At 48.7% G+C, this 13,344-nt stretch overlaps 6 protein-coding genes across 6 annotated transcripts; 3 read left to right on the top strand and 3 right to left on the bottom strand.

The window, feature by feature from the left end:
* Nucleotides 1-227: 227 nt before the first annotated feature.
* N7466_009405 (uncharacterized protein) lies at nucleotides 228-2,131 on the bottom strand (the record flags this gene model as incomplete). Its single annotated transcript, XM_057168794.1, has 3 exons — nucleotides 228-323; nucleotides 388-1,295; nucleotides 1,387-2,131. The coding sequence occupies 3 exons, from the start codon at nucleotides 2,129-2,131 to the stop codon at nucleotides 228-230; spliced, it is 1,749 nt and encodes a 582-aa protein (XP_057017500.1).
* A 1,311-nt stretch (nucleotides 2,132-3,442) lies between these two features.
* Nucleotides 3,443-3,844, top strand: N7466_009404 (uncharacterized protein; the record flags this gene model as incomplete). Its single annotated transcript, XM_057168793.1, has 2 exons — nucleotides 3,443-3,736; nucleotides 3,803-3,844. The coding sequence occupies 2 exons, from the start codon at nucleotides 3,443-3,445 to the stop codon at nucleotides 3,842-3,844; spliced, it is 336 nt and encodes a 111-aa protein (XP_057017499.1).
* Nucleotides 3,845-4,242: 398 nt separating this feature from the next.
* On the bottom strand, nucleotides 4,243-5,961 carry N7466_009403 (uncharacterized protein; the record flags this gene model as incomplete). Its single annotated transcript, XM_057168792.1, has 6 exons — nucleotides 4,243-4,321; nucleotides 4,400-4,575; nucleotides 4,635-5,055; nucleotides 5,107-5,295; nucleotides 5,458-5,615; nucleotides 5,668-5,961. The coding sequence occupies 6 exons, from the start codon at nucleotides 5,959-5,961 to the stop codon at nucleotides 4,243-4,245; spliced, it is 1,317 nt and encodes a 438-aa protein (XP_057017498.1).
* Nucleotides 5,962-7,422: 1,461 nt separating this feature from the next.
* N7466_009402 (nonhemolytic phospholipases C family protein) lies at nucleotides 7,423-9,444 on the top strand (the record flags this gene model as incomplete). Its single annotated transcript, XM_057168791.1, has 4 exons — nucleotides 7,423-7,545; nucleotides 7,607-7,689; nucleotides 7,763-8,027; nucleotides 8,080-9,444. 4 exons carry the CDS (start codon nucleotides 7,423-7,425, stop codon nucleotides 9,442-9,444), a joined length of 1,836 nt encoding a protein of 611 aa, XP_057017497.1.
* A 244-nt stretch (nucleotides 9,445-9,688) lies between these two features.
* N7466_009401 (phosphatidylinositol-specific phospholipase C) lies at nucleotides 9,689-10,843 on the bottom strand (the record flags this gene model as incomplete). Its single annotated transcript, XM_057168790.1, has 1 exon — nucleotides 9,689-10,843. The coding sequence occupies one exon, from the start codon at nucleotides 10,841-10,843 to the stop codon at nucleotides 9,689-9,691; it is 1,155 nt and encodes a 384-aa protein (XP_057017496.1).
* A 566-nt stretch (nucleotides 10,844-11,409) lies between these two features.
* N7466_009400 (histidine phosphatase family protein) lies at nucleotides 11,410-12,915 on the top strand (the record flags this gene model as incomplete). Its single annotated transcript, XM_057168789.1, has 3 exons — nucleotides 11,410-11,748; nucleotides 11,802-12,700; nucleotides 12,756-12,915. The coding sequence occupies 3 exons, from the start codon at nucleotides 11,410-11,412 to the stop codon at nucleotides 12,913-12,915; spliced, it is 1,398 nt and encodes a 465-aa protein (XP_057017495.1).
* Nucleotides 12,916-13,344: the final 429 nt, after the last annotated feature.

The following is a 13,344-nucleotide window of genomic DNA, read 5'->3' as shown; positions in this document are numbered from 1 at the left end:
TGGGGTGAATACGGAATAATTCCATTTCGAGGGTTTGGATTTGTTGATCTCGTTAAGCTTCTCGTCACCCGAGGTTACTAACCTGCATACTTCGGCATTTGGCCCGGCAGTACCGGGGATATCGGGGCTACAACGGCTTCGCACTCCCTACTTCCAGGAAACAGTACAATCCCGAAAAAAAGATATTAAATGATACTCGTATTTTATGATCGTATTTTATGATTTCATCAGTCCCATGAGAAAACCTCCGCTTTTTCTCTAAAACTCTGATCAAAGACGCGAGGATCATTGAAATCGGGTTGACTTTTGGGGAAGCCGAGATTCTGGACGAAAAAATCAGCAAAAATCACAAAATGAGACGACGGCGGGAAATTACTAAATACGAACCTCGATGATTATTGCACGGTGGCCGTGACCTTTCGCAGCTGCGTCCCAAACATCGCGTACTTCTTTCGTTACGTGAAACTCAGATGTGCTAACCCAGCTCGCCACCCCACTTGGTCTATGATATCGGAAGCCGTGGAGGGGGTCACCCCGCGTGATGACATGGTTCAGGCCCTCATCAAAGTCAATGCAAGCTTCAAGCTTCATTAGCTTGAGCTGAGGCATTTGACGTGCTGCACGTCCAGCTGCTAAATAAAGGTTGTTGAGGATGTTAAGGGGCTTGGTGCGAAACAAATTGGGATCAGCATCCTGCGGCGGAAGAAAACCATCAGCTATCTCATGCGATTCATCATCCAAACCCTCATCACCAGGGTCATCCCTGAAGTAGTCGAGAAGGGCATTTAAAGAGTCATCCGAGGCGTCATCTGAAGAATCATCCGAAGCGTCATCCGAAGCATTATCCGAAGAACCATCCGACGAGTCATCCGAAATGTGATCTGAAGAGTGGTCTGATAGGTCATCCTCTGAGTTGTTCTCTGAGTCATCCGAATTGCCTTCATCTGAAGTAATTTTATCTGGCGTTTGGTCTCTCCATCTTGGGTCCCTTTCAAACAACCACTGCCCAGATGGTGTAGCAACTGTATAAGACAAATGAAACTGCGTTAATCTGGGCCAATAAGGCTGCGTTGTTGTGCTTTGTGGCCAGAGGATTTCAGGACATGTCATCATCATAGTAAGCTTGATACTCTCCAGCTGCTGACTTAGAACGTTCAGAGCCAGACTCAATGCGTCCTTTCCGGGAATTGAGCGGACGAGCGGCGGGAAATTTTGATTCTCTGGTGGCTCGCCAGGGTATTCCATTGTTAGGGACCTCAGAGAGCTAGGCCATGTTGAGAGGCTGAGCGCAAATTCTTCACATGAGTCAGTATACAAATTATTTGCATAAAAAAGGTAAAAGAACATAGGTGGGGAGGAGATCGATAGAGGGGCATGTATAAATACCTTCACGGAGACTATTGCGCTGAGCGTGGTCATCTCTTTCATCGTCATCTGGATACATGACTACAGATCGCAGCTGTGGTAGGCGAGATATTATCTTTGAATGAGTTGCTTGGGAAAGCATTCGATGTTCCCCGGGAGTCTGGTCAAGGTCCGTAACTGAGCCTCCAGGGCGCAGATCGAGATGCTTAACCACAGGAGCCAGACAGAGATTTTCCGCTTCTCCATCAATATCCAGAAAAGAATCTGCCCATCTGATATTTAGCAAGTCGCCCGTGTTGCCAGATATCACTGACTTCAGACGCCGCCTTCGTTTCAGCTCATCTGGCTCCGCATCCCAGTCACTAGGAGATTGGGCTCTGAGTTCAAGCAATACCTCGCAATTGTCGGAGTCTGGCCAAAGGGACAAAGTTTCAAAAAGGGACTTGATTGCCAATGTATAGGCCTTGTTGTTTTGAAGCCTGTCCTCTGGCATCTCAGGCATGCTCACATCATATTCCGGGAGTATGGCATAGAATAAAATGTGCTTGACGTAAGAGCGTCTTCTTTGCAGGTGAGTTGAATCAACAGAGAAACCGAGAGTTTTGCGAAATCCACTGAGACGAGATGGGGTCAAACATAGCGAAGCAAATGTTTCTCGCTCAATGATTGCCTGCCAATCTCGACAAACGCTTGCGCACCCTGCCGCATCCTTTAGTGGGAGGTAGGAGATAATCCAGTTGAAGATTTCTAGAGGTAAGGATTCCATGTTGAAGCCATAAACGGAGGGAAGAGCAGGGCAAAGGGAAAACCAAGGTGTTTGGTTTAATGAGCCCAAAGAAAAGAGAGTGCAATAGGATATCGATTTTGCCAGTGCAAGTGTGAGTTCATGAGGAGGCTCCAGCAGGAGTGGTGAAGGAGAAAGGAGAAGAAAGGGAAACAACAGGACGAAAAGAACGGCGAGGTCCCACGTGATACATCGTATCGACGACGAACATAATGTTGAACTAAGTCTATTCTTTTATAATGAGAGAATTGAATGTTCTTCGTAGGGTGTCGATTTCTACTACTCATGCTGGTTTGATGTTCAGAATACTAGAATGTGAGCTACGGCTCGTTCGAGAGTTTTTGAGATTTATTTTGCTTTTATTTTTCAAGCCTACGACATTCAATGAAAGCGAAAGAGAACTAGACTATGGAAAGCATTGCATGGTGCTCTATATAAATGAAAATTGAACTGAATACCGGCGGATGAAGCACCGATCGCAGAGTGAATGGTAGCAATTTCAAGCTTTGAGTTTTTTTTTTCTCTTTTTTTTTCTTCGTCGCTCGATAAGCTCCGATAAGCTTCACGAGGCAGCAAGGCGTCTTCCAGATTTAGCAGAAAGAATCATTTTGATTGGATATTGATTTGACTCAGTTGCTTACTGTACTCACCGCCTTCAGTGCGTGCTTGCAGCTTGGTAGTAGTATCTGGTGTGGGAAATAGCCTCTGGAGCCCTCACACGGTATTTACATCGTCCTTGTAACTATTGTCTATTTACTACTATGAGCCTACATGTGTCCCTATTGAATTAAGAAGCGCGATCCACGTCCATACTGCCTACCCAGTTAGCAGCATTTGAAGCCTTTCAAGGTTGCTTGCTTACAGAGTAGAGTTGAGTATTTCTGGAGGGCGTCTGGAAAGGGCAGGATCCAGACAAGTTTATTGCTGAGCAATAACTTGATTCACACTTTAAGTAATAGTGAAGCGCAACTGCCACCGACAAGCAAGTGTTCCAGGCGGGCCGGGCCTAGACCACGGGCGATGTGGGGTTTCAGCCGCAAGGAATGACGTAGGTGCTATTGCCTTTTATAGCAAGGCGGCGCCACTGCAATTTACCAGCCCGATTATCTCTGGTATTACAGCAATCGCGGGGTCAGCTGGGCAGTTTAGCGACGAGGTACGTGATCAATTTCTTAGCACCTTTTTCTTTCTTTCCTTCGGCCTAATTGTACTCGCTTAACCACCACCTTTGACCCGGTCTTCTGTTTATCTATCCCTATATACTAATACCTAATATTTCCACCATTCGGCCCCATGAATCTGTCTCAGGCAACTCCTGATGACCTGGACTCCATCACCGATGTGATGATCTCTGCATACCCGGTGGATCCTCAATGGGATTATTGCTTCCCTCGCCGGAGAGAATTCCCAGAGGATAACTGGAAGCACACACGTAGCATGATGGCCGATCTTCTTCAAAGAGATCACTTTGTTGTCAATGTTGTCACAGATGGAGAGAAAGGTGGGATTATAGCAAGGAAAGTAGTGTCTGTGGCTGTATGGGAGCTTCTTTTGGAGAAGGACAGTAGGCAGTATGAGGATTCACCAGTATGTACGTGAACATCTTCGACTTGACCTGCTCATTGAATATTTCTGAGACCTATTCATATTTAGGGCAACGTGGTGGCCGGCGTGACGCCAGCAGAAAACACATGAAGGCATTCCATAAAGTGACCGAGGCGGCGGCAAACAAGTATTTCAATGCAGTTTATGGCGACAAACAGATCCGTCTCTGGATTTTGGGGACTCGCCCAGACTATCAAAAGCACGGAATCGGAACAAAACAGTGTATCTGGGGAGTACGCTATGCGAAGGCACACTCGGTTCCGGTCACCGTTTTGAGTAGTCCTTTGGGTGGGAAAATTTGTAGATCACTTGGCTTTCGTGTGATTACATACGTGAATGTGCAGATACTGGGCGAGAGGAAGAGTTTCTGCGTTGGAGTGATGGTTCAGGACCACATTAGGCCGACACTGCGCTATTCCTGAGTGAATGATGGACTGATTCGGTTTACGTTCTCTAATGTACATGTTTGAGTTTGTGTGTTGTGACTGTCAAATTATGGTCTGCAACGGGCATGCTGCACTGGAATCGCTCAAGTAACCTGCGACATCCACTACCATGGCCATTCCACTGGCAAGATGCCACAGAATGTGGCAATGAAATAACCACGCCCCAGGATTATCTGCACGAAAGCGTAGAATTGCATACCCGCGACTGGGAATGTACACTGTATCTCGCAGCATTGCTCGTGAAAGGTTGAGCCCGTGGGTGTCTGAATACGTCTCAGGGTCGGTACCGGGAGGATATGATTCAGTAAAGGGATTGTAGGAGCCCCAGCCGATAGGAGCCTTGTATACATTCAAGATATAGAAGTGGTAGCCATGCTGAGTTCATTGAAAAACGTCAACAATAGGCCAATGAGAAGAAAATGAGTAAAACTCACCAAGTGGAAAGGATGGCCAGTATCATCTAAATTGTTAACAACCAAGTCGACCCATACGGGACCCATGTTCTCAGGATCTGGGACAAAGAGTGAAAGCTGATTCTTGTCCCATTTATCACTCGGAAGGCGGTTTAGAGGTGCTGGCGGATCGCTCTGCGGCTTCCAAGAAGTGTGATTAAAGAAACCAAAAGGTACGTTGTGGTTGATGGACAGCTTCTGGGTTTTGGAGTAGACAACTTCAGTTAGATTTGCGTGAGGCTCAAGAAGTGCTAAGATGTGCTCCGGGGATGGGATTTTATGGATATCGAGATCTGTGTCGTTAGTCTTGACTGGGTAGCTAGCCTGATCATAGGCATTGTTGTCTGGATTTATCGAGAATTTCTGAGTTGGATTAAGAGCCGGGTTAGGGTATTTGAAGCACCTAGTATAGTTAGCGGGTTTATGGTAATGTGGTCAAGAAAGAGATGCTTACTCAGTGTCCAGTTTGATTGTTAAAGCAGATGGCTTCCCTTGGACAGGCACATGCAAGATAAGATCCATGCGCTGGCCTGGATAAAGGACTCCTACCGAGTGAGCCTCTTGTGGATCCACCTCCACACTATCCACTCCGATGATAGACATTGGATAGGCTTCCGAGATAAGCGTAAATCCCGCTAGAGAACTGATTTGCCAGACACGAGGGGTTAGAGCTGGTTTAAAGGTACACGTAGGTGCTGAACCTGCAAAAAGACAAAGCCAATTGGGAATGGCAAATGAAAACATCAATGGACACGCTGATGTACGCCGAGAAGCCGCCATGTGATCTGTACGCTATAAGACTTACCCAGTGTTCACAACTCGTAGTCGGTAAGAAGTATCGGTCGGGATATCAAAGTAAGAAAGGCTGACATGCTTCTCATTGCAGTCCACGGGTCTGGCAGGAACTGCCATGGAACATTCGAAGTGTCCGGCACCATTGATCAAAAGTGAGTCAGGAACAGGCTGGATTAAGTCAGTACCCGTTCATAAATAATGGGACGTACGGCTTTCTTACATCATTTCCAAATGATCCAGCGCGCATGTACCATGACATGACTTCACTTGCTGAACGATGATACCAGTCTCCTACCAGAAGCAAAACCTCTTTGTCGTATGAACGCGAGGCAGGCACTGTTGACTCGGCCACATCATGGACCACGAAGCCACCATATAACCCATCAGCTCTAGCAGATCCAGTATGAGCATGATACCAGAATGTCCCAGACTGATCACTTGGTATTGTGAAGTTGTAAATGAAAGAAGATCCTGGTAAAATTGGGCACTGGGTGACGCCGGAGGCACCATCCATTTGGTCTGGATGGAGTTATTTCCAGTTAGTATTGAAAATCAAGACGATATCAAACTTACTTACTCTCTGTATGCATTCCATGCCAGTGGATTGAAAGCGACTCCTCTATCGTGTTGGTAACATTGATTATCAACGTATCGCCAGATCGCGCCTCGATTGTTGGTCCCGGGAAGTGGCCGTTTTCAAGTTAGCGCGAAATGAAACTCCATTCAAAGATGAGATAGATACCGTTAACTGTATAAACCCTCTTCAAAACCCCATCGGGACGAAGATTCTCTGAGCTTAGCACCCAGTCCAAGTGTTGAATCTGCGGGCCACGACGAGCGTGATCCTCAGGATGAAGCTGGACGCCCGGGAACGAAGTTGCATCATGCGAATGTGATAATTTCCCGGGATTTATCGATCTTAGTGGATCCGGGATGTTGTACTGGCGCCAGAAAGCTAGCAGAATAAAGAGACATGTAACTAATGGACCGAGTACAATTCCGTGTGACTTGCTCATTTTGACCAACGAACGTTGCCATTTCTGCGTTTTCTGCGACGCGTTGACCTCATTTTCACGAAGGGCGAGTTTTTCGTGGCCTAAAGGGCGTTTCATGCTCCCAGCTCAGTCAACATGAAGGACATGAAGTTGTCACTCCCTTGGTTGCACGCACTATCTATCAGCTGCACGTGTTGTGAACTTGTTCCTGTGCCTGGGGTGAAGTGGGGCGGGGTGAGGTAAGCGATGCTACCTGGGTCACTGGGTGTGGCTGGCCGGGCGGGCCCTGAAGGTGCCAATAACCACAACTTCAAACAAGTCGATTTTCCCCAAACAATCCAAACGACTCTCTATGGCTGATTCCAAAATTCAAAATTCTCTCCAGGAAATACGAGATTCGCTGATTTCCTTGATTCCTTTCTCCCGCCATTTCGGAGCTCTCCGTGAAATCTGCCGTTAGATTGAGAATCCCCTCGGCCCCTGCCAATGAACTGAAATGCTTATCGCACGGGGTAGCGGCTTCTCCACTTCATCATGCAGCGCGGCTGCAGCCGACTGGAATAGTCACAAGCGTGGAATGCTTGCACCTCCAGAAATTAAGAAGGTTGAATTGATCAGCGGTCTCTGGAAACATGCCGTATCTCTCTATCGGACGCTCCCCACGTGCGCCCGAACCTTGCACCCGAAATTGCGCCCCTGGAAGGTTAAAAAAGTGTGAATGATCGGGTGCATCCCAGTGGTGCATTCCAGTCGGTCTTCGCTCCGGTTACATCGCGGTATGATCAGGCGCATATTTTGCACTAACATCGAGTTACAACATGCATCCTGATATCGGAAAGATCGGGACTATGTATTAGCGGCATATTGCACAATCGACCTCTCACAATTGTCGGTAGTATATATATTTCCAATCGCCCCAACCCGGATACTTGCAGGCTTCGAGCTATTCAAGCAATTTCCCCGAAACTCCTGGCTTCAAAATGACTGCTCTACTGGGCTCTGCCCTTCTGATGCTACTTGCGAGCAGACCAGTGGTCGCTGGATCGTTGAAGGATATCGAGCATGTGGTGATATTCATGCAGGAGAATCGATCATGGAACAATGTAAGGTCCAAGTGCCTAACTTCATGACAAAGGAAAATAAATTAATCCTGAGAGAATACAGTATTTTGGGACCATGGCTGGTGTTCGAGGATTCAATGACCCTAATGTTCAGGTCAACTCCGACGGGCTGCCGGTTTACTACCAGTAAGCACCCCCTTGATAGCGTTTAGAGGGACTTTGAGGACCTGCCCGAAAGCTTACCCGCGCCGACCTATAGACAAGTTGACTCTTCTATGTCTACCAAGACAAAGACTCTTCTCCCTTGGTATCTGGGCTACCTGGGTGGGTCCACAGTTGATGCTATGCAGTGCATGACTGCCGGAAGTAACGGTTATGAGGATAACCAGGCCGCCATCAACCACGGTCTTAACAACATGTGGGCACGCAACAATACCCCTTGGAGCTGGGGATATCTCAAAAGAAGCGACATCCCTGTTCATTTTGGTATTGCGGAGGGCTGGACTGCGGGGGATATGTATCAAGTGATTTTAGTCCCGGCCGGCCTTGATAGAGGATGTGCTAACAGTATTCCAGGAATCTCAAGTTACTTCGACCAACCCCAATCGCGTCACACTGGTCAGTGGCTCCATCAATGTACCGGGAGGTCCCCAGAGCCCCGACCAGGGTGGCCCTTACTTGGACAACAATGAGACCCCAGGCTGCGAAGATAACGATATCAACTGTTACCCCTTGAAATGGAAGACTATCTACGAGATTTACGAGGAAGCTGGCGTTTCATGGCAAGTTTGGCAAGACTCCGACAACTTCGACGACAACCCCTTGGCGTGGTTTGAGCAATTCCAGAACGCGTCTTCTGATTCACCTCTTGCCAAGAAGGGCCTGTCATATGTCGGCCTTGACAGCTTCTACGAGGCAGCGGCGAACGGAACTCTTCCAGAAGTCAGCTTCATCGTTGGCCCTGCTGAGCTGTCCGAACATCCTCCTTACATGCCCAAGGATGGAGCATGGCTTCAAAAGAAGGTTGTTGATGCCGTGACCAGCAGCCCCAAATATGGCTCAACTTTGTTGATGATCAGTTACGACGAATCTGGTGGTTGGGGTGATCATGTCGTCCCCTTCCACTCCCCCGAAGGCACTGCTGGTGAATGGATGGAAGATCCCTATGGACTGTTCGGCAACATTTACTCCGGCCCCGGTGTCCGCGTACCTTTCTACATGATCTCTCCCTGGACGCGTGGTGGTCGTGTTTTCACCGAGCGCGCCGATCACAACTCTCAAATCCTCTTTGTCGAGCAGTGGTTGGAGGCCCGCGGATACAAGAACGTCCAAACACCCGAGATGGTCAACTGGCGCCGTGAGCACATGTCTAACCTGGTCAATGCTTTGGATCTGGATAATCCGGATATGAGCCTGCCTACGATCCCTGACGCCGAAACCCCCGATATGTCTGGTAGCTCGTATACTGGAACATCCAACTGTGAGGCCACGTACCCTGTTCAGCGTCCCACTGTGCCATATGGTCAGCAGAGTAATAAGACCGAGGCTTTGTGGTTCGAGGATGGATACAAGGAGGTTGTCGGTTATCTGACTGAGGGTCGTTATCTCACTTTTGAAAGCTCTGGCAAGGCTCTTACCAACGCTGGAAACGTTAGCCGCGTGAGCAGCACCAAAGCTCTTGCCGATCACTCGGACAAGCATCAGCGCTGGGTCATCCACTACACCTCGGACGAAGAAAGTCAAGTATTCCAGATCTCCAGTGCGGTTGACAGCAAGTGGATTGGCACCAATGGTTCTCTTGCTTCCGGTCGCAGTAATGCCGCCAATATTAAGATTACCTTCCTTGGGAATGGCAAGGGCTATTCTCTGCAATATGAGGATGGAACTACTGTTGCCGGTCTTGAAAATGGCATCAAAATTTGGAGTGTGTCTTATCATTAACTCGTGAGCGGGTTTGAGCGCCAACTAGTAGTGGCGAAGAGTTGCCGGGCTTCAAATGTTCCAAGGCAGTTGTATTCCTCGATCCCCGACAGATGAATTCCAGACAAATTATTTGTGAATGCCAATAAATGGAATAGAAATTTTGTTACAAGACTGTAACGAATCTTTCCATTATTAAATATCTACCAAAATACCCTAAATACAGAAGCGTGGCCCATCTACCCGGGACCGGGGCGGCGAGGGCCTAAACACTCAAGAAAGTATCGATCAAGTTAGATGGCTGGTCAAAGAAATCAAACATAACGATTCCAAGGCGTTTGCCCTTCTGCTCGCGCAGGAAAGGGACCAATCGCTGGTTTACACCACCCAATGGAGTATAGGCAGTACCATTTCCGACGGCCATGATCTTAGGCCAGTCCGGTGGGGTGTTGTCGGTGTTTTCACTGGAGGCCCAAGTCCAGAACAAGCTAGAAGGGTGCTCGGCGGTAGCCTTGAGAATGTTTCCAACGGTTGCATTGTACTTCCACTGGATGTTCTCAGTAGCGTTGGAGCCTGTTGGGGTAAGAGGCTCGTAGTAGTCCTCAATATAGGCAGTGAGGTTCTTCTCGGTATTGTATACCAAAGTAATATCAGCGGAGTCATCGGTCCAAAGGCTTGGAGAAAAGTGCAGGCCGGGCATGGCATCGGTGTAGGATGCAGGCAGCTGGTCCAGATCGAATCGACGCATGAGAGTGATTTTGCCACGAGCTTCACCGAGAGTTCCCAGCTCGCCCTTGGTCTGGACAAAGTACTTTCGAGCGGCAGTAGAAGTCAAGGAGTTGAACAAGCTCAATTGAACCGCTGCGTCGTTCGACGCGTAGAGTGCGGTTGATCCTTCGTACTGGAAGGACAAGAAGAGGGTCTCGGAAGGATGGTCATCCAACCATTGGTAGAATCCATACAGGACATCGTCGACAGTAGCGATCTCGGAAAGGAGGGCCTCGGAATGATAGAAGACCAGTGTGGTGTTGGTTGGATCAAAGGCATAACGGATGTCAAATGCCCGGATACCACGGTTGAGCATGTCGACGAATGACAGTTCCTGGCAGCGGAACGTTTCTGGAGCCGGTACAGTGACCTGGTTGAGGTCAGTGATACCCAAAAGGCTATCCTGAGTGGCTTGAGTATAGTTCCATGTGGCGCTGTCGTGGGTGCCTGGGATGTTCATGTGAACCAGCAACGTGCTGTCGGCATAATTCTTCATCCACTCAGCGTTAGCTGTGGTTTCTTTGACATAGTCTCCGAAAATTGGCGACGCAGTGTCGAGAACTTTGGAGAGGGCCAAATCAGCCAGGGAGGAGGCGGATCCCGAAGACACCCAAAGGGGTGCTACGGCGAGGAAGCTTGCAAGGGCCCACATATTTGGGAAGTCTGGACAAGAGCACTTGAGGAGTAGAGGCGTCAGATTCTTGAAAGATGGCTCGGTGATTGCGGTGCAGTGATATCAACAATATATAGTCCACACTTCTCGGGAGGTCTGGGCCCCTGTGCGCCAATCACCCCTGCGATCGGCTGCCCGTGAACCGGCCGTTTTGCGGAAGGATGCCGAAAACCTTTTTTTTTCAACAATCGGCAATTGACATGAATTAGCCGAGATTGAGGAGATTAAGTGGCGCTTTAATTCATCAGTATCACTGGGCTGAATATTAACTAGAAAAAAAAAGGAAGGTGGTAGTGTTATTTTTGATTCCAGGAATGTCAACTTGTCAACACGCGGGGGCACGTGGCTCTCGGTTGGTGTCGCGACTGGTCAGGGTGGAGAAACCCATCAGATGTCGAGGGGGTCGGCGGCGTCTAAATTACTTTGCACAGTTAAGAGTCGCTTGAATGCGATCTTTAAATGCTGCGAGGCGCGCTTGGGATACGAAGGAAAGGCAAGAAAGAAAACAAACTCCTTTCCTCAGACTCCTGTGCTGCTTAGTCACCATGCTTGCAATCGGTGTTGCTGCTCTGGGCCTCGTCGGCCCCGCCCTTGGCCTTACGCCTCTGGAGACCTTCTACCCGCCTACTCTGAATGAGACGTCGTACATCAATGACACCTCAATTGGCACCTATGGAGGAATCTACAAGGCTGCCACCGACGGCCCAGCCGCTGGTTCCCCCTATGGAACCTATGATTACTGCTCCATGCCTCACCCCCGTGAGAAGGAATACCAGATGCCCGCAGCCCTAACCAACGGCTCTGCCAAGGGAAAGCTCGTGTACCTGGAGTATCTCCAGCGCCACCAGAGACGCACCCCGTACAACATTCTGCCAGGTGGAGAGGTAAGTTAGGCTCAAAAGTCCTTGCGATACCCAAGCTAATCATCTCCATATAGAACCAAGACTACGAATGTGACAATGTTCGTCCCTATCTGTATGCGGGTCCCGACAGCGCAAGTGGTGTTCAGCCAGTTCCTATGTATGCCCAGACATACACGGATCCGTCTAACCCCTTTGTCTACGAGGTGAATGGCACCTGCCAGTACCCTCAGATCACTGTCGGCGGTGTCCAGGACGGTTACCAGCACGGCAAAGATATCTGGGCCGTCTACGGTGAAAAGCTTGGCCTTATCCCGAAGACCCCCAACAGCCGTGTCTGGTTCCGCTCCAGTGAGTCGGCATTGACACAGGGCTCTGCAGGTGCTGTGCTTCGTGGAGTTTGGCCTAACTACCAAGGCGCTCTGCCTTTGCACCAGATGGAGTCATCTGTTGACACCGTCAACGAGGGCTACTCTTGCTCTGCTATCGACACCACCCTTGACGCCATTGAGTCAACCACCGAATGGAACGCTCATCTCAGTGTCACTGCAGAGCTCCGCTCTACCCTGGGCTCCATGCTCGGTGCTACTTCAAGCTCGTGGCAGGATACCTTCGACCACTTCTCTGACAACTTCCAAGGTCGCCTGTGCAATGGCTACGATTTGCCTTGCAGCATGACCAACTCTTCCGATTGTGTCACCATGGAGATGGCCGAAGAGGTCTTCCGTGCTGGTGATTGGGAGTGGAACTACTACTGGCGTACCAACCCGGATGTGGTTAAGTACATCCAGGTCGTCGAGGGTCTTTTTATCGGCGAAATCGTCACTCACTTGCAGGCTGTTTTGAACGGCAAGTCGACTCTCGACTACAGCCATATCTTCATCCACGATGGTGACCTTGGCCCTGTTTTGGGTGCTTTGGGAATCAATGCCCTCCGTTGGCCCGCCATGGGATCCAACATTGCCTTTGAGATTTGGTAAGACACGCTTATCTGCGCTCTAAAGTATGATTCTGATGCTAATTTCAAATAGGGAAACCGAGGCCAAGAAGAACCCCTTCTATGCTCGCGTTTTGTACAGTGGTCAGCCTGTTCAAACCATTCACGGTGTCATGGACTGGGTTCCTCTCCAGGACTTGATCGATATCTTGAATGTCTATGTTCCCGATGACATCGCCACCCTGTGTGGATAAGCTTTGAAGCTTGCAAGTAATCTCTCTTTCAGAGAACTAAGTCGTCGTCTATGATGTCGGGGTACATAAAGGTGTACACATATAGTCGCATTCAAGTGTTTGGCAAGTTAATAATACAATTGTCATATTTGGGCTTGTCGCCCTCTTAATAAAAATCATGGAATAAACCTCAAATAACTTAGTCGGGAGTGCATATGTATGAAACGTGTAGCCAGCACTCCAGGACTCTATTGAAAGATATCAAATTGAATCTATACGTAGTAGATAAGAACTTCTGGTGTTGCCCAGCTCCAGGGATAGTATTTTTAAAATCTTGCATTCTTCGGGAATCAGAAGCCATTAATCTCCTCATGTTGATAGCGTTCAACGTTGTCCCATTAAGATCCACGGGAATGAAGTATGAAGCGTTTGCCGTGAAGGTTTTGTTAT

The sequence above is a fragment of the Penicillium verhagenii genome (assembly GCF_028828195.1).
Source record: "Penicillium verhagenii strain IBT 33310 chromosome Unknown utg000009l_segment0_segment0, whole genome shotgun sequence".
In the NCBI taxonomy this organism is placed as follows: Eukaryota; Fungi; Ascomycota; class Eurotiomycetes; order Eurotiales; family Aspergillaceae; genus Penicillium; species Penicillium verhagenii.
Note: the sequence above shows the minus strand (reverse complement) of the source record. Positions and strands in the feature narration are given on the sequence as shown.